This window comes from Odocoileus virginianus, chromosome 5 (genome assembly GCF_023699985.2).
Source record: "Odocoileus virginianus isolate 20LAN1187 ecotype Illinois chromosome 5, Ovbor_1.2, whole genome shotgun sequence".
Classification (NCBI taxonomy): Eukaryota; Metazoa; Chordata; class Mammalia; order Artiodactyla; family Cervidae; genus Odocoileus; species Odocoileus virginianus.
In genome coordinates, this window is record NC_069678.1 from 2,173,685 (window position 1) to 2,196,072 (window position 22,388).

The window sequence follows — 22,388 nt, forward strand, 5'->3', positions numbered from 1 at the left end:
AATCTTTCCCAGCTTTAGGGTCTTTTCTAGTGAGTTGGCTCTTCCATCAGGTGGCCAAAGTATTGGAGCTTCAGCTTCAGCATCAGTCCTTCCAATGAATATTCAGGGTTGATTTCCTTTAGGATTGACAGGTTGGATCTGGAGAGTTTTAAAAACAACCCTATCCCAAACAAACAAAACTGTTCAAGGCACTGGTTAACTGGTCTGGGGTGATGCCCAAGTACATTATGATTTTATAAAGGCTTCCCAGGTGATTTTAATGGATATTTCATGGAAACTCAGCCAAGATTGAGAGGTCTGTAGTATGAATTAAGCACCTCCTTTCTTCCTTGGGGATTATGGTTAGGTAAGACTCCTAAGCCGCAAATCCTTTTGTCTGCCTTGGGGTACCGAGGGTCAGATGCAAAGGGTGTTGTCAGATACAGCAAGCTCTGCTGCCTGTCTACTCTGTGTAGGCCTCTGTTTCACACATGCCTTCCCCAAATAGTTAAAGATAATAAGAAAGAGTCAGGAAAAATGCCTGTCTGCTGTTCCTCAGATAATGCCCCAGGGGCATCGCTGGCTGCCACCGGCCCTTCTCTGTATTTGCCAACTGCAGAAAGCCTGCCTTCCCTTCTTTCTGACCTTCATCCCTTGTCTCAGCTCACTTAACAAAGCAAAATTCCACACATTTCTCTTTTTTCTCAGCTGCACTTGGCAGTCAAATTGTTTCCTAAATTTTGCTGCCGGAGGGAAAGAGGAGGAGGTCCCAGCTTGAGCAGACGAGTGTCATGCTCTTGTCTTTCCCGGCCAGAGCTCAAGTGTCTGCAGTTCGGTGCTGCCTGCCTGTGTTTCAAGGTCACTTCTGCTAGTCCCAGACACATTCCATTGGTTTTCAATTTCCAGCTGCCCCGATGGGATCCAAGTCACACTGTTCACAGCCCTCTGTATCCATCTATGATGAGGTGACTCACCTCATCACAGTGACCAAGATGCTCAGCTTTGGAAACCAAAGAGGTGGGTTGGCAAAGTGTCCCAAGTACCAAGTTGTCCTATGCTTAGGAAGGTTGAAAAAAAGGTATCAGTGTGTGTGCACAGTGCTCAGGTTGGCATTCCCACGTATGTATTTGGAGGGATTTCATCCTGACTGAAAGAACTGAAAGGTTCCAGGCCCCCCAAGTTGCTGGAGACTAGGGAGTCAATGGAAGCATTCAGAGCAGACATTTATCTGCAGAAGGTGCTCCTTTGATTTCCCCTGCAGGAGACAGCCTTCCCTGTATACCTATGATTAAGCAAGAGCTGTTTTGCCCACTGCTGAAAAACATGTTCCTAATCAGGGCTGGCTGTGTAATTTTAAGGGCTCTGCAAAATCAAAGGGGGGCCCTCCCGGCAGAGCATGAAGTCAAGCATGGGTCACCTCTCAATCCACATGCCAGTGAAGATGCCCTGCTCATAACGGCCAGGGACTTCACACTCCAGCTGTTGGGGGGAGGATTCTAGATCTCCAGCCGTGAGTTGGCTCTCCCTACCTTAATGGCCAGGGTCTGTGCCAGGAGGGCCAGTAGCCCACCTCATGCCCACCCTCTGTCTCCAGCACCTATTTTGGAAGAAGGGCTGACTTTGCTGGTGCAGTTTCTTTAGTTTATGATGGAAAGGCTGCATATGAGAAGCTTCAGTTCTCCAGGACAGACTGGTGACTGTACCAGAGTTTGCGACTGACCTCAGGGCACCCTGGGCTTCCCTTGTGGCTCAGATGGTAAAGCGTCTGCCTGCAATGCAGGAGTCCTGGGTTCGATCCCTGGGTTGGGAAGATCCCCTGGAAAAGGAAATGGCAACCCACTCCAGTACTCTTGCCTGGAAAATTCCATGGACAGAGGAGCCTGGTAGGCTATATAGTTCATGGAATCGCAGAGTCAGACATGACTGAGCAACTTAACTTATCAGGGCCCACTGCCCTTGGGAACAGAGTGGTCAATCCACTTTTTCTTGGATTCCATCCCAACAGAGGTTCCTTTCTGTCATAATGAACCTCTTTCACGCCGTGAAATACCAGGTCCCCTCCCTGCTCAAGACCTCTGGGATCTTGGGCCATGACAGAGGAAAAGGACTCCCCCATGAACTTCTCTCAGATGCCCCCAGTGCTTTTTAAAATTGTTTATAAAAAAATACATTAAAAAACATAATAAAATTATTTATTTATGGCTGCACTGGGTCTTCGTTGCTACATGCGGCCTTTCTCTAGTTGGAGTGCGAGGGCTTCTCATTGTGGTGGTTTTTCTCGTGGAGCATCAGCTCCAGGGACGTGGGCTTTAGTAGCCGTGGTGCACTGGTTTAGCTGTCCCTTGACATGTGGGATCTTTCCAAACCAGGGACTGAACCCATGTTTCCTGCCTTGGCAGGAGGATTCTTAACCACTTGGGCCACCAGGGAAGTCCCCTCCCTTGATGCTTTAAGAAGCGCTATAGCTTGAGGGATTGAGCTGTCCTTACCCTGAGTCACTTGGGCTTCCCCGTGGCTCTGTTGTAAAGAATCCACCTGCAATGCAGGAGACACGCAGGTTTGATCCCTGGGTCAGGAAGATCCCGTGGCAGAGAGCATAGCAACCCAATGCAGTATTCTTGCCTGGGAAATCCTATAGACAGAGGAGGCTGGTGGGCTATGGTCCTTGGGGTTGAGAAGAGACATGACTGAGCATGCACGCATCCCAAATCACTTAAGGGAGTGGGAGATTTTCTTATGAGTTCAGCTTTTCAGTAAAAGTAGGATCCCCTTATTTCTGTAGTACAAAAACTCTGGGCATGAGGTTGTTTCAGGTTGTGTATCTAATTTCTAAAACCCTTAAAATCTTAGCAGCTAAGTTTTGCCTTCACAAAAGCCTCTTTCCTCTCATATTCTCTTCACTTACTCATCACTCACTCACTCTTCATATTTCTACCCCTAACCCCCTAAGAAGAAGTGTGGTTTCTTCTCTTTTTCCTGATTCTCATAATGAAGGTCCAACTTCTTCAGGTTCATTAATACCCTGACATTATCACTGAATTCTTTCTAGAATTGTCATTTCTTCTGCCTCCCTTCACTCCCCACCTCAGCAATTCAGTTGTTTGTGTGTGTTTATCTGTCTGTCTATTCATCCACCTGTCATCTGTCCATCGTGTGACCATTTTGTGACAGACAGAGGGCCAGGCATAGGGGACATAGAGATGAAATGGTGAGTTCTCACCCTCAAGAATATAACTGTGTAGTGAGGGAGGCAGAATATATGAATAGCAATTAGATATCCACATGGTGCAGAGGTGATAAAATGGGAAGCACTGAATGTTAAATAAGGAGTTGAGAAGGATGTGGCAGGAGAGGTGGGCGAGCTCAAAGCAGAAGGAGAACCATGCGTTGGTACAGGAATATGTAAAAGATGATACATGCCAGCAGCTCCCAATTTTGACCTGTTACTGGAGCATAAAGTTGGAGAATCTGGAGACAGGGCAGAGATTGGTGGGAATTTAGTCTGGAGAGGTAGGCAGGGGCTAGCTCTTAAGATTTTTTTCTTTTAAAATTGAAGTGTAGTTGATTTATAATGCTGTGTTAATTACTGCCATAGAGAAGTGATTCAGTTATGCACACACACACACACACACATATATATATGTATCTGTGTATGTATATATATGTATACATATAAATATACATACATACATATATCCATGAAGGAGGAAATGGCAACCCACTCCAGTACTCTTGCCTAGAAAATTCCATGGACAAAGGAGCCTACAGTCCTTTGAAGGCTACAGTCCATGAGGTTGCAAACAGCTGAACACAATTGAGCGACTTAACACCACTACTACTACATACACATGTACATTTGTGTATATATATACACCTACATAAAAATGTATATATGTATGTGTGCATAACTGAACCACTTCTATACAGCAGCAATTAACACAACATTGTGTTAATATATGTGTGTATATATACACACAGTCATTTTTAAAAATTCTTCCATTATGGTTCATAATAGTGAGACAGGCCTGGGACCTGGGACACTTTGCTGCACTGTGGCAATGCTTGCACTCGGACACACCTCTCCTCAAGAAATAAAATACAAAGGAACTATACAGGACTAGGGACTAAAAATAACTGTGGTTTGGTTGGGGTAAATTAGGATCCAAAAGATACGAAGAAATAAAAAAAAAACTGCCACTTTTTTAAGAAACTGGAGGAAAAGTTGGGGGTGAGGAACATGCCCCCTGCACACAATACCACCAAAAGGGTGGGCAAAACGCCTAAGCCACCTCTTAAACCCGACCCCTGGACACACCCCTACCCTCACCCCATAGAAGGAACAAGCTTGCCCCCTCAGCAGGGGAGTAAGCAAGCAAGGGGACGTGTTGTTTGTCCTCGTTTCCCTTTGCCGCAGCAGGGACCCCAATGAAGCCTTGCCTGAATTTCTCATCCGGCCTCTAGTCAACTTCTATTGATTGGGACAGGCCAAGAACCCTGTTTGGTAGCAACAGGATATTGAATACAGTTCTCTGGGCTCTACAATAGGACCGTGTTGTTTATCCTTTCTATATATAAAGGCTTACATCTGCTAACCAGTTATCCTCCCCCTCCTCCTCCCATCTTGGCAACCACCAGTCTGTTGAGAAGCTTTCTATGTTGTCCTAAGACACTCAGGATTATCCTAGGAGTCCTGAGGCTCCTTCACTGGATGGTTTCACGGAAGAGTGACATGGTCAGTTTTTATGTTGGATGGATAACTCTGGCAAAACTACCGAGAATGAATTTCACGGCTAATGACTCTGAGGCAGGGAGGCCTGACCCAGGCTGGGTTACCAGGGAGGCAGGCAACAGCTTCGGGAGGTGAAGCCGATAAGACTGAATGATAGGCTGGAGGGAGAGTAAGGGAAGGCCACTGAGGTCTCTGGCTTCAGAAAGTGGGTACACGGGGTGCTCACTCAGGCCTTGCCCAAAGTAGTGTCTGTTCTGCCTCAGGCTGGCCTCAGCTGCCCTGTGTGTTCCCTTTGTTAACACTACATAAATCAAGCCTTTATTTCTTGCCTACATTCTTGAAGTAGCCTTTTAATCTCTTCCAATCATCCTACACATCGCTGCCAAAGTAATCGTCCAGGGACAGCTGAACAAGAATCTTCAGTGGTTTCCCATTGCATATTGAATAATCTCCACACTCCATAGTCTGACTGCTGATATTTGTTGTTGAGGGGCGTGGGGAGAGGTGGCAGGTATGGAGACATGCTCCTTGTTCTTAAAGAGTCTAATTTTCCAGAGAAGGTGAGGCACGTGACATGTAGTTAAATGTCAAATGGTCCCTGGAAGGGGAAAGAAGGCAGTCTCCTATAGGTGACCCAAGGTAACCCATCAAGTTTTTCCAGGTGTGTCCTCCATTCTCTCCTGCATCTGGTCTTTACACACTGGTCTCTTTGCTGCCTGAAAATGACTTCCCTCTCTCACCTCTGTATCTTTCCTGTCTCTATCGCCTCTGGCTGGCATACATCCCCCTACATTTCTGCCTGTTGAAGGCCTACCCATCTGTCAACATCAAGCCCCAGTGCAAAGGCTCTGTGGAGTACCCTACCCAGAAAGGACCCTCCAAAACCATTTTACCTTTCTAAGGGCACTTGGTACATTTTACTGTGCACGGAACTGACCATGCCTCCTATTTTATTGCTTCCAGTAGACTGAGAGCAGAGATGCAAAACCAGAAGCCTTAGGTGTCAGTCCAGCCCACAGATGTGTTTTGTTATTTTGAACTTTTTAAAAATAAAAATTAAATGTATTAAAAATTATAACCTATATCAAACATACAGAAAAGTACAAAAGATAATGTTATGTATACTCGAGGCCTGCGCCAAAAATGAACAGATTGCCTTCAACACCTCACTGCCCATTTTTAAAGAAATAAGCTATTACACATAAAATGCTCACATGAACCCACACTGGTCCCATTCCCAGAACTGGTCTTCACACTGTTTTTAAAATTTAGAATTAGTTGACAGTATTTAGAAATCAAAAGATTTCACAAAAAAAATTAGGAAGCTTTGCTTTCCTTGAAGAGTCAGAAGATCTGGTGATCTGGGGTATATTCCCACTTGAGTCATGGGAGGGGGGTCTGTGACTGCTACCCCCCTGAGATGAAGTATGTGCTGCCCTGCACACCACACTCCCCACCACTCCCTGAGGCCTCTTAGCTCTTGCCTGCCTCACTTACACATGGTACCTGGCTCCTGCAGGCATGTGAGTTTGCCATCTTTATATTAAGAGCTTTGAAGTCAAAAGCTTTTTATTACTGGAACTGAACCACAACTTGCTGAATGACCTTGAGCAAGTTCTTGACCTCTCTGTCTCCATCTCCTCATATATCAGGCTAGGATAATAAGCGTACCTACTTTTGATTATATATATGGGATTTCCCAGATGGCACTAGGGGTAAAGAACCTGCCTGACAATGCAGGAGATGAAAGAGATGCAGGTTCGATCCCTGAGTTGGGAAGAGTCACTGGAGGAGGGAATGGCAACCCACCTCAGTATTTTTGCCTAGAGAATCCTATGGACTGAGAAGCCTGATGTGCTACGGTTCATAGGTTCACAAAGAGTTCAACATGACTGAAGCGGCTTAGCGGTACAGGTGGTGCTAGCGCTACAGGACCTGCCTGCCAATGCAGGAGACATAAGAGATGTAAGTTTGATCCCTGGGTCGGGAAGATCCCTTGGAGGAGGAAGTGGCAACCCACCCCAGTATTCTTGCCTGGGAGACCCCACAGACGGGCTGCAGAACCTGGCAGGCTACAGTCCATGGGTCTGCAAAGAGTCAGGACTGAACGACTGAGCGCACACACACTCAGATAAAGTGTGTTAGAACATACTTGGTTCGTAATTTTGCTGGTTGAGGTTCCCATTCTTTTATCCAAAACCCTCAGGGCTAGATATATTTTTGAATTCAGATTTCTTTTGGATTTTAACAAGGTAATAAGAGTATGTATCATATATTACAGTACACCCCAGCAAGATCCAGGTTAGCACCTTGTCATTAAACACACTGAAATTTCTGCAGAAAAAAATCTAGAGTACACGTGAAGTGTGATGCAGACTTAAATTGCTCCATCCATTCTGGGGTGGGCCAGGCTGCCTACAAACATTCAGGCCTTCAGGGAGAAGGCAGGTCGCAATCCCAGAGCTCTCAGATTTTGCCGCTTTTGGGGCTATTTGGGATTTCTTGTGAGAGGAGAAACTGTGAGGTTGGGTTTTGTCATTGTCCTCATCTGTTTGTTAATAAAGTAATTGGGAATATTGTAGTTGTCCTGCAGTTTCCACCACAGCTGTGTGGTCTGCCTTCCTCCAGCCCCTCCAGGTCCTTTGTCGCTTTTCTGCCCCTCCTCCCCCAGGCCAGTCTCCCTCCGGCCAGCTCCACCTCGGCCCTCTGAGGCTTGCCTCCTCAAACCTGGGGGGCAGTCTAGACTACCTAAAATCCCCTGGCAAACCCTTCTCACCCGGCGGACCTGGGTCCTCTCTCCCCTCCTTCCGCCCCCTCCCCTCTCCCAGCGGCGCCCCCGCCTGCCCCCACCGCTGCCCAGCTGCTTCCCGCTGCCTGGACCACCTCACTCAGTTCCTGCCTAAGTCCCAGCTCTCTCCTCCAAGACCTAGCTGCGGTCCCACCTCGTCCTTGAGGCTTTTTCCCAATAACTTCTGTTCCGCTCCGTTCTGCAGACCCAGTATCCAGAGCAGTCACCTGGTGGCTGAGCACGTGGCTGGCTTGCGTCCACTCATTCAGCCGTACCCCTCGCAGTCACCCAGGTGAGCGGGGCGGGCGGGGCGGGGAGCGGGGCGGCGGGGCGGCTTCCTTCTTCCCTCCGGGTCTCTGCTGCCCCCGTGCGGTGCTTCCCTGTAGTGCACCGAGGGCTCCTGTGCGCGAGCTCGGACCGCCCCGCGCGGGTGTCAGGGAGCCCAGTGTCCGCAAAGCACTCCCAGGTCTCTCTAGCTTATTCAGTGGAGACCAACAGCCGGCCAGATCCGCTCTCCTCTTTCTTCTCTCACACCAAACCCCGCCTGCCCTTTGGTAACAATGCCACCTCCCTCCCCTGGGAGGACAGCTCTGGCGGGTTTATGTTTGTGGGATTTCACGAGACTGAAAACGGCCGGAGGGAACTTTTGTTTCAGACTCCACCACCCTCCTTTCCTTCCTTCCTGATCGGCATAAACATATGAGGGTTTGCACATCTTACCCGGCTGGACAGAGGCTGCCTCTTGTGTTTTGTGTCCTGGAGGAAGGCAGGAAGCGGGTGTTCCATCTCTCACTTTGTCTCACCCCTGGGACCATTTACTGATCTTCCAGGGCTGATCCTCTGTCCCTTGGTTTTTGTGCCCCCCCCCCCCCTTTGGGGTTTTTAAGGTTGATAGAAACCCGTTTCTCCCAGCCAGAGTGCTTTTTCCCTTTTCTCCTTAAGAGTGAATACTTAAACCATCTTCGGGGTCATCAAATTCAACTCAATTCATAATCTGCAAATTCCCTGGGTAAGAGAGAGGCCATCTTGGTGTTGGGCGTGACTCTTGTTGTGGCCGTGGCTCACAAAGACAGGCGACCCCCTGGGCTAGAAGAGACAGCCCCACCTCCCCGCCCCGGACCCCCGGGGCCACCTCCTCTCCTGCTTTGGGTCACATGGTCCTTGATGGTCTGACAGTGTCTCTTTTGACTGCTTGTCCTCCAATCAGTTAATGAACGTGTCATCATTTAAGTCCCCAAACATGTCTCGATTGGCCTCCCTTCCTTGGGGAAACTGAGAAGGATGAGAGGGCTAGAGGCTCGGGAGAGATGGAGGAAAGGGACAGAGGCTGAGAGAGGGGAGGGAAGAGAGGAGTCAGGGTGAGGGAGAGATGGGGAGGAGGAGGGAAGAGGAGGAGGAGCAGGAGCTAAATCTGGAGGAGCTAAATCTTGACTTTGGCACCGAGTGGGAGAGACATTTTCAGGGACATTCACATCTGTTCCCTTTACTTGCCTGGGACCCCGTCATGTGGCTTCATTGGGTGATTTGAAAGAACGTTGGATTATCGGCTTCTGAGTTACTGGAGTGGCCAAGACACACATACATCCAAGTGTGTTCTAGGGACCTTCAAGGACGCTGGCACTAGCCGTGGAGCTGGCTACACCTCTGTGTCTCTCTCTCCTTCCAGCTGCCAAGGGTAGGGAAACCTCCCAGATTCCGTGAGGGGCTCTCCTTGGCCCTAGGGTGTCTCCTGCACAGGACCAGGCAAGAAGGAGGTGACCCAAGAGATCTGGGCACTCCCAAGAATCCATACCCCATGTCCAGTGTTCCCGCTGCACCCTAGCAGCTCATTCGCCAGCAGCAGACACACTTCAGTGGCAGATAAGGTTCTCAAGTTTATCTGGGTTAAATGTCCCAGTCTCTCACTAGTTAGTGTGATTGTGAGCATGTTTCTTTATTCATAAAAGGGAATAGTCAGTCATCCCTACCTCGTAGGTTTCTGGTGAGGGTTAAATAAGTGATATATGTGAGTCATTCAGTAGGTGCCTGAAACATAGTAAGTCCTCGTCAACCCTGCTGTCCACCTCCCAACACTCTGCCCAACCCGGTCCCACGCTGCTTCTCTGAATAGAAAAGGCTGATATCTGGAAATGGAGGGGAGAACAAAAGAGAATGTATTTACGTAAACCACAACTTCCTCCCGATGAGTCATGAAAACGTTGATCATGTTTATTGAGCTGCATGAAGGAATATGAACTTTTAAAAGAAATGCTTTCACATTTAACAAAGAAAGTGGAGCTAAGAGGCAAAATTCGAAGTTAAAAGAAGCCCAAATAACTCAGAATCTGTCACTGAGATTTTGGTATCAGCAGCTGCAGCAAATCACCTTGTCTGTCCCCTGGAGGCGGGTAGGGAAGAAAGCTTCCACTTGGGCCAGCGAAAGACACAGTTTCTGGAGGCAGAAGGCAGATTAGCATCTTCTAAAAGGGAGGCAGGAGGACGCAGGCTTGTGTCTGTGTTACTTTCTGTATGAAGTCTCAAGGGGAGCGCTCGATAGACATCTGCTAACCATACCCACATGTCCACATTCCCATCGTTGTCACTCCTAAGTCAGTGAATCTTTGTTTTCAGGGTCTCCTTGTACTGTCTCACCAGGGAGCCAATCCACTCCTTGGTTTTCTGTTTGGCTTCCTCCCAAGTGTAGAGGGGCTCATATCCCAGATCTCGCTGAGCTTTCTTATAGGAGAAGATGAACACGCTGTTTGAAAGAGTCACTAGGTGGCGGTTGAAGCAGGGGTTATATTTGTAAATTGGACTGAGCAGGAAGCTCACTATTTCCAGCAGGAAGGCAAGCCAGTACTGCAGAGAAATAGGAAGGCTCATCCGCGAATCCAGGCAGAAGCCCCATTCTCTGCTCAAAGTGTAATTGAGGTCATCGTAGCTTTGGTGAGGCGTGTCATCTGAGATGTAGTAGAACTGTCCTTGGATGTTCGGGACCTTTTGGGGGTCCCGCAGGGCCCTCAAGGCCAGAATGTGGGCCCAGGCCACATTGCCAACATAGACTGGGTTGACTCTGGAGAACCTGCAGTGATTGGTCAGGATGCCGTTGTTCTTCAAGGCTCCGTGCATGAAGGCAGAAAGGAATGCGCTCCCCTCCCCGTAGATGTACATGGGCCTCAAGGCACACGTGTACAAGGTGCCACCATTTTTCAGAGCCCACCCATTAGCTCCCAGCACTGCCTTCTCGGCAAGCTTCTTGCTGTATGGGTATGAGGAGGACCATACCGATTCATGATGCTCTTCTTCGTGGCCATCTTGGATGATCTCCCTGTAGGAGTTGGGCCCAGCCACCTCTATGGTGCTGGTGTGGATAAAGACCGGCACGCTGGCCTGGACACAGGCCTCCAACAGCAGCTGGGTACCTGCCCGAAGGAAGCACAGCGTCAGTGTCCGGACACAGCCCAGGCCCAGCCCTGCCATGCACTGTGTCTGCCCCTCATCCGGAAGTGCAGTGGCTATTACATCTGAGCAGTGCGTTGTCTCTGGCTAAGATCCAACCATGCTAAAGCCATAGGACAAAAGCAGAAATGAAAAAATGAAAGGAGAACAAGACTTGGGTTCTGGACTGCAAGCATTTGGATTTCATGGACTTTGGGGATTTACATGGAACATGTTTGTACTCTTAATGTTGGAAAAGAACGAGTTGTCACTTTATATTTTGCAGAGTAAAGAGATTTAAAAATGATCATTTGTCATCTCCAGCACCTCATTAAAGGTGGGCTGAAATGAAAAAGTGAAAGTGTTAGTTACTCAGTCATGTCCGACTCTGTGACCCCATGGATTGTAGCCTGCCGGGCTCCTCTGTCCATGGAATTCTCCAGACAAGAATACTGGAGTGGGTGCCATTTCCTTCTCCAGGGGATTGTCCCGACTTAGGGATTGAACCTGGGTTTGCTGCATTGCAGATGGCTTCTTTACCATCTGAGTCACCAGGAAAGTCCTAAAGACAGCTGTTGTAAACTTAAAAGATTAGGGGGCCATACTCTTAGAACAGGGACAACTCTGGTCCATAGGAGGACAGCTGAAGGACTCATATCACACACACACACACACACACACACACACACACACAGAGTTGTATGTAAGTAATGCGAGCGTGCATGCTAAGTTGCTTCAGTTGTGTCCAACTCTTTGTCATCCTATGGACTGTAGCTCACCAGCCTCCCTGTCCAGGGGATTGTCCAGGCAAGATGCAAGTAATATATACTCTTATAATACATTGAATTGTTGGTATTTTCTTATCTTTTTTTGAAGACCAATAAAAAATTGTCACAAGGACATTTTGTCACTGAGCAAATGAATGGTGGGTTCTGGGGAGAAGCTGGAGATCTGGACTGTGTTTCTGATTTTGCTTCTTGCAAAGGCCATTCCTAATTTTGGCTATGACTCCTTTTACCGAGGTATGAAAAGCTGGGGTGGTAAACCTTTTATCAATACTAGTCTTCTGGAGCCTGTCAATGGCCTTATGTGTTGAGCCTGGTGAAGAACCAGAAAGGAGTGCGCCCTCTGCTGGTAATATGTGTCATGGGAGGATCTTGTAGAATTCCTTAACCTGGGGAGAATTTCAGCTCCTAGAGGTAACCCAGAGTCTTCCCCACAGGAAAGAAATGATTTCCTGGAAAAAAGATCATTTTGGAGTGGTATTTTTTTTAAAAAACCTTTTAATGTCTTTGTGCAATTTGATTTTCAGGAAAGACAGCCTCATTAAAAAAACTTAAATCTAAAAGCAGAGATAATTCAGAGCTAATGGTAAAAAATCTCCTGCCAATGCAGGATGTACAGGAGACACAGATTTGATCCCTGGGTCGGGAAGATCCCCTGGAGAAGGAAATGGCAACCCACTCCCGTGTTCTTGCCTGGAGAACCCTATGGACAGAGGAGCCTGGTGGGCTGTGGTCCATGGGGGCAAAGAATAGGACACGACTGAGCCACTGAGCATGCACTCACGTAAATTGCACAAGAAGAAAATACCACGATTGTGAAGCATTTTCTAAACCAGAGAGTGATACAGTGATACTAGTTTTAGTCAATGGAGGCCTCTAACTCTTCCCAGGGATTTCAAATCCCCTTTGGTTGGGAGCTGTGGAGAGTAGGCAATTATGGATTAGGGGAGCTGAAAACTCAAGACCCGTTAGCACTCTCCTGGCAGTGTGGGGGTAACTAGGGGTATGGCTAAGGAAAAACTAGAAAGGGTCTTTTTTGAGACTGTGATTTTAGGCCAGAGATGCAAAAGCAAAGAGTTGCTTTAGAAAAATAGTCTCTGAGTAGACTAATTCTGGTGGGCAGGTGGAAGGCAGATGTGCTGGGGGTTGGGATGCTGTGGTCCTAGAGAGACTGGCCTCCAGGGATCAGAGGAGGATACTACACAGCAAACTAATAAGGGATTTAAGCTAACCCCTTGAGTAAAGTGTCTAGATTTAAAGTAGATTGGAAATCCACAGTTCAGAGAGAGCCAGGAAGCATTTAAGGGATGCTTAAGATGCTATTCTTTAGACACCTGAGCTACTCTTCAATAATAGACCTGGTGGGACTTCCCTGGTGGTCCACTTCTAAAGCAGGAGGGCATGGGTTTGATCCCTGGACAGAGAACTAAGATTCCATGTACCATGTGGCACCGCCAAAAAAATGAACGGAAAAAAAAAAAGACCTGGTAGTGAGCTGAAGCTGAAGCTCCAATACTCTGGTGACCTGATGTTAAGAGGTGACTCATTGGAAAAGACCCTTATGCTAGAAAGATAGAGGGCAGGAGGAGAAGGGGGTGACAGAGGATGAGATGGTTGGATAGCATCACTGACTCAGTGGACATGAGTTTGAGCAAACTCTGGGAAATAGTGCAGGACAGGGAGACCTGGCATGCTGCAGTCCATGGGGTTGCAGAGTCAGACACAACTGAGCAACTGCACAAGTGAGCTGAAGAGATGGTTTATGGATAGAGTAAAACTAGTCTTATTAAGCAGATATTACAGGAAGATCAGAGCTGGCTAATTCTGTACTGCCAGACCACTGTGAACCAGCTTTGGCAGTTTTCTTGTGAGGAATTCTTTTCGGGGGTGAGCAGAAGTCCTCTCAACATTCTCACTACGCTTATGATTCTTCCTTTTCAGGAAGTCTTGCCTGAAGGGAACCAGCCCAGAGCTGTGGCCCATCACTCCTGACCTGGGGGCGCCTCGTATCACAAAGCTGTTAGTTAGTTCTTGGCCGTACTGTGACCCCTGCCTTGTAGCCACACAGAAGGGCTAATGTGATGATCAAGGAAACACTTGTAAGTCCTGGCTTCAACACAGTGGAGGCAGGAGGTGGTCGGAGAACAAGAGTTTGAGGTTGGAGTTGAGTCAACACTTGATTGGACCAGCAGAAAGGTTTTTGTGGCCTTTGGACTTACAGAGGCATGGGTTTAAGTTCTAGCCCTTTCACTTCCCTCCATAGTGCCTTATACAAGTTATTTAGCCCGTCTCAGCCCCAGTCTCCTCATCTAAAAAACTGAGGATGATGGCTGTGAGTCTCTGGTGATTGTAAGAAAGTGTGTGAAAATGTTAGTTGCTCAGTTGTATCTGACTGCGACTCCACAGACTGTAGCCCACCAGGCTCCTCTGTCCATGGAATTCTCCAGGCAAGAATACTGGAGTGGGTTGCCATTTCTTCCTCCAGGGGATCTTCCCGACCCAGGGATTGAACCCGGGTTTCCCAAGTTGCAGGCAGATTCTTTACTCTCTGAGCCACCAGGAATCTCTGTTGGTGGTGATGAGCGAAAACGCTTGGTGTCCACCCAGCAGGTGTTCACCAGGCTCCCCTTCTCTTATCCTGGCTTCTGATCCTCACTGGCCCATCTCCCTCCAGCTCCTCCCCAGGACCCTGTACCTTTCACATTGACATTCATGATGGTCTCTCGCGGGACAGCATCCCTGACATCGATGACAGAGGCAGTGTGGATGACCGCCGAGATGCCCTGGCAGGCCCCTTTCAGGCACTGCTCATCCAGAATGTCTCCTTCCAGCAGGGTCAGCTTGATCTTGCTCTGGAGCTCTGTGTGAACAGGAGGCAGGTCACTGGAAGGCTCTCTGAATCTGCAAGTTTCCTGATCAAGGTGGCATTTTACCTAGGTCTTCAAGGACAGGTAGAATGAGGGGAAGGAGGGATAGGGAGGAGAAGTGAACAGCCCATGGAAGGAGCAAGTCAACAAGGGCATAGCAATCAGAATGCACAGCATTTCTTGAGAAGGAGCAAACATCTCTTTCCATACCATCTCCTTCCAAAAAAAGATAAAAAAGAGAGTTTGAGCTATGAGGAGTCAAGAGTGCCTGGAACACGAAATTGTGAAAGAGACTCATGGGGCATGTATAAAATTCATTAAGGAAAGAATTTGCATTTAATTTAAATTAAATGCAATGGGAAATCGGGTATGGATTTGGAATTAAAGGAGAAATGTAAGCAAGAGTTGTGGTGTAGAAAGCAAAGCCCGGCTGCAGTATTATGAAGTGGATCAAGGTGGGGGGTGGCTAAGAGAAAGCAAGGTGATTGAGGGATTAATCAGGCTATGGCAGCACAATTCACATGAGGAGAACCAGGGAACCAGGGATCCAGCAGAGGGAGCTGAGAAGAGAAGTGCCCAAAGTTTGACTTTCAGACCTGATCCTCGTTCTTACTGGAGATGGGCTGAGAGGAAGAGTTAAAGGCAGCCTGAGTTTTTTCCACTTGAGTGATTAAGAGGATGGTGGTGCTTTTTAACAGGAATTTAGAATGGGCCCCAATGGTGAATTTAACTGCAAGAGCTCTTATTAGATATCATCAAAAGAAGATATCAGTGCTGAAAATGAGCCAACCACCAAGGGACTAACATTCTGGCCATCTTAGGCAAGGGGCACAGAGATGTCATAGGGTCTCCGGCTCCTCTGAAGCCCACTGGAGGCGGCACAACTTCATCTCCTCAGGTCAGTGTTGTCTTGCAGCTGTGTCCTACTCTGTGCGACCCCACAGGCTGCAGCCCGCCAGGCTCCTCTGTTCATGGGATTCCTCAGGCAAGAGTACTGGAGTGGGTAGCCTTTCCTTTCTCCAAGGAATCTTCCCAACCCGGGGGTCGAACCCGGGTCTCCTGCATTGCAGCCAGGCTCTTTACTGTCTGAACTACAGGGAAGCCCCACCTTAGATTTGCCCATGAAATAAATGCTGCACATAGAGCTTGGATAAGTATCCTGCACTTATTTTGTGCTGTTTATTTCACACATGGCTTTCAGCTTTCTAATTCCCTTTCCCAGCCATCTCATGAGACAGGGATTCCGATTTCCACTTTACAGGCAAGGACATCCAGGCTCAGAGGCATAGTCTTAAGTCACACTTCTAATGAAGGCTCCAGCCTGCCCACCTGCCTTCAAGCCTTGCTTGCTGTCCCATTACCCACTTGCAGGACTGCAGAGCAGTTCAGGATCAGTCAATTTAGATGAAATGGCCAGTCTCTCCACTGGCCAGAGAACAGTGAGAGAGAAATCCAGAGTGAAAAGTCTCCTGCGTTGCAGGTAGATTCATCACCACTGAGCCACCAGGGGAGCCAGCCAGACAGCCTGGTTCAAATCCAGTTTTGCCATTTTCCAGGTGTGGGACCTTGAACAAGTTAATTAACCTCTGCTACATCCGCTCTGTATGTGTCCCCTCAGATCCATTGTTGAAATCCTAATGTGATGGTGTTAGGAGTTAGGGGCCTTTGGGAGGTTATTAGATCGTGAAGGTAGAGACCTCATACACTGAATTTCCTTCTTAGGTTACAACTTCATAAAACCATCTGCTCTCCTTTAAGCCTCTTTGAGATTAGCTCCGCCCCAGCCCCTTCCCCTCCAAAAAGGCCACAGAGTGGGAGAAAGGCAGAGGAGTTAGCTGGAGAGCAGAGTTTTCTGATTGTGTCCCCACTTCTTCCCTGCCTGTCCCTTCCTCTTCCTCTCTTTCAAGGCTGACTTCAGCAGACTGGCTCAAAGGCCAAGTGAGGAACGACAGCTCACCCGTTAGTCTGCAGGGATGCAGAGTGACCAGAAGAGGGCGCTGTAGATGCCTCAGCTGGAACCCCTAGCTCCCTCCTCCAAGCCTCTGTGGGCTTGGCCAGTGTTTTGCATAGACTGAATATGCGATGGAAGTTTACCTGTTGTGAGCGGGGTTGGAGGGAGGCCCAGAGAGAAGCTACTGGACAGACTAGCGGTTGAGAGGCCAGATACTGCAGCCAGACTGTGCGTGACTCTTTGCGACCCTATGGACTGTTGCCCCCAGGTTCCAATGTCCATGGGATTCTCCAGGCAAGAATACTGGATTGGATTGCCATGACCTCCTCCAGGGGACCTCCCCGACCCAGGGATTGAACCGGTGTCTCCTGAGATGGGACCTTGAACAAGTTAGTTAACCTCTGCTATTTTCTGTCCCCTCAGAGCCACATTGAAATCCTAATGTGATGGTGTTAAGAGTTAGGGGCATTTGGGAGGTTATTAGATCAGGAAGGTAGAGCATGGATAGGATTAATGTTCTTACAGAAAAGACCCCAGAGAGATCCCTCATGCCTTCCGCCGAGAGAGGGCACAGCAAGATGGTGCAGCTATGAACCAGGAAGAGACCTCTGACCAGAACTTGACCCTGCCTTGATTTTGGACTTCCAGACTTCAGATGGCTCAGTGGATAAATAATTCACCTGCAATGCAGGAGACACAGAGAGTGCAGGTTCAATCCCTGGGTTGGAAAGATCCCCTGGAGGAGGAAATGGCAACCCACTACAGTATTCTTGCCTGGAAAATCCCATGGGACAGAGAAGCCTGGCAGGCAAAGTCCATGGGGTCACAAAGAGTTGGGCATGACTGAGCAACTAAGCACGCGCACACACACAGACTTCAGAACTGTGACCAACACATTTCAGATTATGAGATACCCAGCCTGCAGTATTTTGTTATAGCAGCCCGAATCAACTGGATTCTTCTGTGCCTGTATTCTCATTTAAAAAAAAGAAAAAAATAAACCGAAGACCCTGTTACCCATCCCAGAGAGAGGGTTGTGATGAGGAGCAAATGAGTTGATACACATAAAACGCTGGGCACAGCGCCTGGCACAAAAGGAACCCCGTAAGTTTTCTCTATCGTTATCTTGACAGAGGCCCCTGCCCACCCACAACTGCACCTGACTCATTCACCTTGGGAGCTGTTCCGCTAGGTTGAGCATCACTCTCTCTGGGCATAAGTCATCAGCCTGCATATATTGCTGGGAAGCAGGGATTACAAAAGGTTGGTGTTCATCATCTGAGAATTTTTTAAAAAAAATCAAAGACACAGTTGGAGCAGAGGGCGGAGGAAACAGGATGTTTGCAGAGGTCGGGGAGGGGAAAGGAGAACAGAGTGATGGGCAGGGTCCAGGAGAGTGAGCTGGGGAGGGAGACTTTAAGTGGGGAGGGGGGTCCTGGGCAGCCAGGGCCTGTGTAGAGATGGCCAATCCACCAGGGCTGAGGAGGGGAGACAAGGAGTTGGTTTGGGGGCACACAGGCAGGAAATGGGAGAGACTAAAGCCTCACTTTGTCAAGAATTGGCCCTCGGGGCATTGACTGGGCTCATCTGAGCTCTGCTCCCCATCAATCCCAGAGACCTCGACAAGTCGCTTTACCTTTGTTGACCTCAATTCCTCATTGTCCTGGTGGGTGTTACCCTCTCCTACCTTCCTCACAAGGTTATTTTGAGGATCTAGGAGCAAAGCAGGTTGGAAAATACACTATAAATCAAACGTTTGCCTTGGCATCATGGGCAGCAGTCAGGAAAGAGAGCGATGAGCTGCTTTAGTGGATTCTGTAGTCACGTCCTTGTGATAATGAGGAGAGAGGTGAATAGTACAAAGAGACGCACAGGGAATCCACGCGAGGCGTGTCTGCATTCACGCTGCCTCTAGTTCTTTTTCTGGCTCCCTTGTTGCATGCCTGTGCATCCTCTCCTCCCCGCTCTTTCTGGCTCCTTCTCTAATTCCCTCTCTCTCTCATTCACACACTCACAGACACACAGACACACAGACACACACACACACACACACACACTCGCACACTTCACCCTCTCTTCCTTCTATTTCACCTTCAACAGAGATGCTCAGTGAAGCCACAGAAAGACAAGGGCAATCAAGAAGCTCTGGATCCCAGTGGTGGCATCTCCAGGTTAACAGCACTGGCTCACCCTTTGCAGACAGTGCACAACAAGTAGCAAGCCTCGTGGACAAGGGAGAAAACGGAAACATGATTTTCTAGATAAGAAGAACAGACTGTAAGTGTCTGGTCCATGGCCCACCCTCTCACCCTGGGCTGGGACCTTGGACCCATCTGGGACTGCACCATGTATTACCCTACCCCATCTTCTGACAATACCTGTGATTATACCATAGTATTACCCCATCTGTGATCTTCCTTTCTGATAACAGGATTAGCCTTGATTTGGCTACAACTTTCCTTAAACTGCTAGAAAGAACCCCTCCCCCACACCCACGTAGGTCTTCAAAGGGAGCTACACTCCCGTGACTCGAGCTTACTTACTAGAAAATTCCTCCCGAACTTCTGGTCTGAAGACTTTGTCTAGCACCCGGATTTCCTTCAGATCCTTCTCCTCCACCAATAAGCAGACGACCCTCTGGCCCAGAAATCCTCCTCCTCCGGTCACGAGGCAGCTCCACCCTTCCATGGCCAAACCTGGGCACTGAGAAACGCTCACCAGGAACCCGAAAGCACTGGGGGTGGGGGGGGGGCAGATTGGGCGAGAGGACGATGCTGAAGAGAGCCCAAAAGAGAGTTCAAGTGATTCCACGCTCATAAAGACACACGGTGTTCCTTTTCCATTTTTGTAAAAGTCCCTTGTGCCTCCCTCCCAGGAGTAGCAGAAAGAAAGTGAAAAAGCTCTAACCTGTCAGATTGTGGCAAGCCAGATGAAAGCACCCGGGTTCTGATCTCCAGATCGCCCAAAGACGGGACTGGAGAGAGCTTTATATGCTGCTGCCTCTGACTCAGCCCACTCAGCCTTGAACTCTTATGGTGTACTCATTGCTCACCTCTCCTCACTTCCTGTCCAAGAAGTAGTGACCTTTGCCTTGTATCTCTCATTCCCCCAAGACATAGGAAGAGACAGCAAGCTTCGAGGCCACAGCGCGATAAAGATGCTTGGTTCTACCCTCAGCGGGACTCCGGGCAGTGTCTGTTGCCTGGGACCCACAATCTGTGACCTTAAACTGGACGGGGAGAAATCTCCAGCAATATGAACTGTTGCCTTGGGCAGCAAATACATCTGGAGGGCGTGGGGTGAGGTGGATCCACTGTAGCCCACTGTCTCCTCTGTCAGAGTATTCTTTGAAATGTTGCTGTTTTGCAGAGTTTAGAGTTGAGAAATTTGCAGTGATGGGAGCTCCAATCACTCAATTCTGTGGAAGGCAATTTTCTTTCCCACTCAGTATATCTGGAACCTTAGTTTCTTCCCCCCTGCAGAGCTCTGGGTTTCTGGAGGAAGAGCACCATTGAAGGGAAGCTATCTGGTGATAATTGTCTAGTTCTATGACCTGCACAACTTGAGTAGGTGTATGCTGTTAGCATAACTATTGGTCCCTTATAGTTTCTCCTGTCCTTTCACTAACCTTACCCAGGACTATACAGTGAATCACTTCTCTGTCATCAAGGGTTTCTTTTTTTAAAAAGATATTAGTTGTTGTTGCTGTTTGGTCACTAAGTGGTGTCCGACTCTTTGTGAACCCATGGACTGTAGCCCAACAGGCTCCTCAGTCAATGAGATTCTCCAAGCAAGAATGCTGGACTGGGTTGCCATTTCCTTCTCCAGGTGATCTTCCTGACCCAGGGATAGAACCTGGGTTTCCTGTGTCTCCTGCTTTGGCAGGAGGGTTCTTTACCACTGAGTCACCTGGGAAGTGCAATAGATATTGTATAATAACTGTTAGGGTCAAATGGGCTCTATGCTCTGTTAGTCCCAAACAACAGTGAAACTATTTGTATTCTTGGCATCCATGAAACTAGTTACTCCTTCATAAATACTAACTTAGGAATGTATGTCTTGTATGCAGGTGTTCCCAGCACCTACCCATATACCCTGGGTTAGTGATAAAATTGTCCCCATGGCCCCTCAGCAGTGCTGAGTACATGTGTGAATGCTTCTGGATCATTGTCCACCAAACCCTACTCTGTAAGTTACATTCTGATAAACTGATCCAATGATTACATGGAGCTGCCTGCTTCATTTGTCCTTCCCAAGATGCCTTCTCAGTTTGATGGGCATGCCTCCAACAGTAGGGGTCTGTAGCTGTGGGCCATAGTAGCTTTTATTATGAATGTTTGCACTCAACCCACATTTTGTTTGCAAAAACACTCTCAGTAGATTCTTGAACAGATGATGCTTATATGCTTCAGAAGCTTATACCCCAGAGATGTCCAAATACCACTGCCATCAGCATCTCAAGATATTGTCAAAAGATTGAGGTGTAATTTACGTGCATTAAAATGTCCAGATTTGAAATGTTAGTTCAACGAACCATTGCAATTATGTACAGCTATGTAAGAAACCACCCAAAACAAGATCTAGAATGTTTTTTTCCCTGCAGAAAATTCTTTCCTGCCCATTTTCAGTCAATTCCCATCCTTCCAACCTACCCTGAAACAGCTACACTCTGATATTTAGTGGATAGATACTCTCCTAACTTTTCTTGTAAAGTCTTCATCATTCTGGATGTATATTTAAATATAGAATTCATCTAAAATCAAGTTTTGTACACTGTGTACAGAAAATGTTACTATTGTATTCCACTATTGCCTATCCATTTTCTCTCATTAATTTCTCTTGTTTTAATTATTTGCTTGCTTTTGTGCTTAATTTATATTTTTTCAAGTTTCTTATGGTCAAAGTTTAGATACTTGATTTCTTCTTTTTGACAATGGGCATTTGCATTTAAAGTTACAAATTTCTGTCTAAGTACCATACTACCTGCAACCAACAGTGTTTTTTTTTTTTTTTTTGGCCACATTGAAGGCATGTGGGATCTTAGTTCCCCGACCAGAGCCCGAACCTACAGTGGAAGCACAGGGTCTTAACCACTGGATCACCAGGGAAGTCACTTAACAGTTTTGTTACCTTTCAGGTAAAAATATTATCTGGCTTACCTGTGATTTCTTCCTTAATGCATGAGTTATTCATAAGCATGTTGTTAAATGTCTAAAACCAGAGATTTTCTAGATAATGTTATCAATTTCTAATTTAATACTATAGTGGTCAGAGTATATAGTCTGTATGATTTTGATTTTCAGATATTTATTGAAAGTTGTTTGGTGGCTCAGTGCAAATGGTCTGTCTTAGTGAAATGCCACAAGTGCTTGAAAAGATTTTTTTTAATTGCCAACAGTTGTTGAGAGTGATGCTTTATAAGAGTGGGTTTGACACCCTCCTTCAGGTCTCTCCCTCTTCCTGTGTTGTAGACATTCTCCTCTTGTCACTTGGGACTTGACTCCCAATGCCTCCAACACCCTTGCTTAGGAAAGGTGCTGGGTTACAGCATCTCGTTCTATCAGCACTAGCTAAAGGTCCTTGGTCTTACTGAGACCCACGGAGCCTATCTGAGGTCTTCAAAGTGCATTGTACAGTTTTGCGTGCTGTAGTGATGCTGCAAGTGGGCATTTATACCTCCTATCCCCTCCAAGGTTGGGGTTGAAGAGCTAATTCCCCCAGCTCTTGGAAATGTTGGAGGCTGGTAGATTTTGGCTAGTATCTCTCTGAGAATTGCCTTCAGCCAAAGAACCAGTAGAACAAGAGTTCAGAGTCAATGAGTGGAACTGAAGAAACCAGGTAGACAGTGAGAGATAAAGGGGAAGGCAGATGG

The 22,388-nt window shown here is 47.6% G+C and overlaps 1 protein-coding gene and 1 long non-coding RNA gene across 6 annotated transcripts in view; one reads left to right on the forward strand and one right to left on the reverse strand.

Annotated features, from left to right (window-relative positions):
- Nucleotides 1-9,683: 9,683 nt before the first annotated feature.
- LOC110141729 (3 beta-hydroxysteroid dehydrogenase/Delta 5-->4-isomerase) lies at nucleotides 9,684-21,557 on the reverse strand. Of its 4 annotated transcripts, none has more exons than XM_020900703.2 (4): nucleotides 19,424-21,557; nucleotides 19,060-19,212; nucleotides 14,394-14,558; nucleotides 9,684-10,897 (listed from the first exon to the last, which is right to left on the reverse strand). In XM_020900703.2, exons 2-4 carry the CDS (start codon nucleotides 19,202-19,204, stop codon nucleotides 10,086-10,088), a joined length of 1,122 nt encoding a protein of 373 aa, XP_020756362.2. In that variant the 5' UTR covers nucleotides 19,205-19,212; nucleotides 19,424-21,557; the 3' UTR covers nucleotides 9,684-10,085. The 4 variants fall into 4 exon arrangements, with proteins under 4 accessions (XP_020756362.2, XP_020756361.2, XP_020756360.2 ...); XM_020900702.2 differs by having other exon boundaries at nucleotides 19,060-19,219; XM_020900701.2 differs by having other exon boundaries at nucleotides 19,060-19,250.
- The window catches only part of LOC110141724 (uncharacterized), a 114,684-nt gene continuing 113,853 nt past the window's right edge, over nucleotides 21,558-22,388 (forward strand). Inside the window, exon 1 of one of the 2 annotated variants that reach the window (XR_011487625.1) lies at nucleotides 21,558-21,653. This is a non-coding gene — a long non-coding RNA (uncharacterized lncRNA). The remainder of the gene's footprint in view (nucleotides 21,654-22,388) is intronic. The other variant, XR_011487624.1, reaches the window with a different exon arrangement.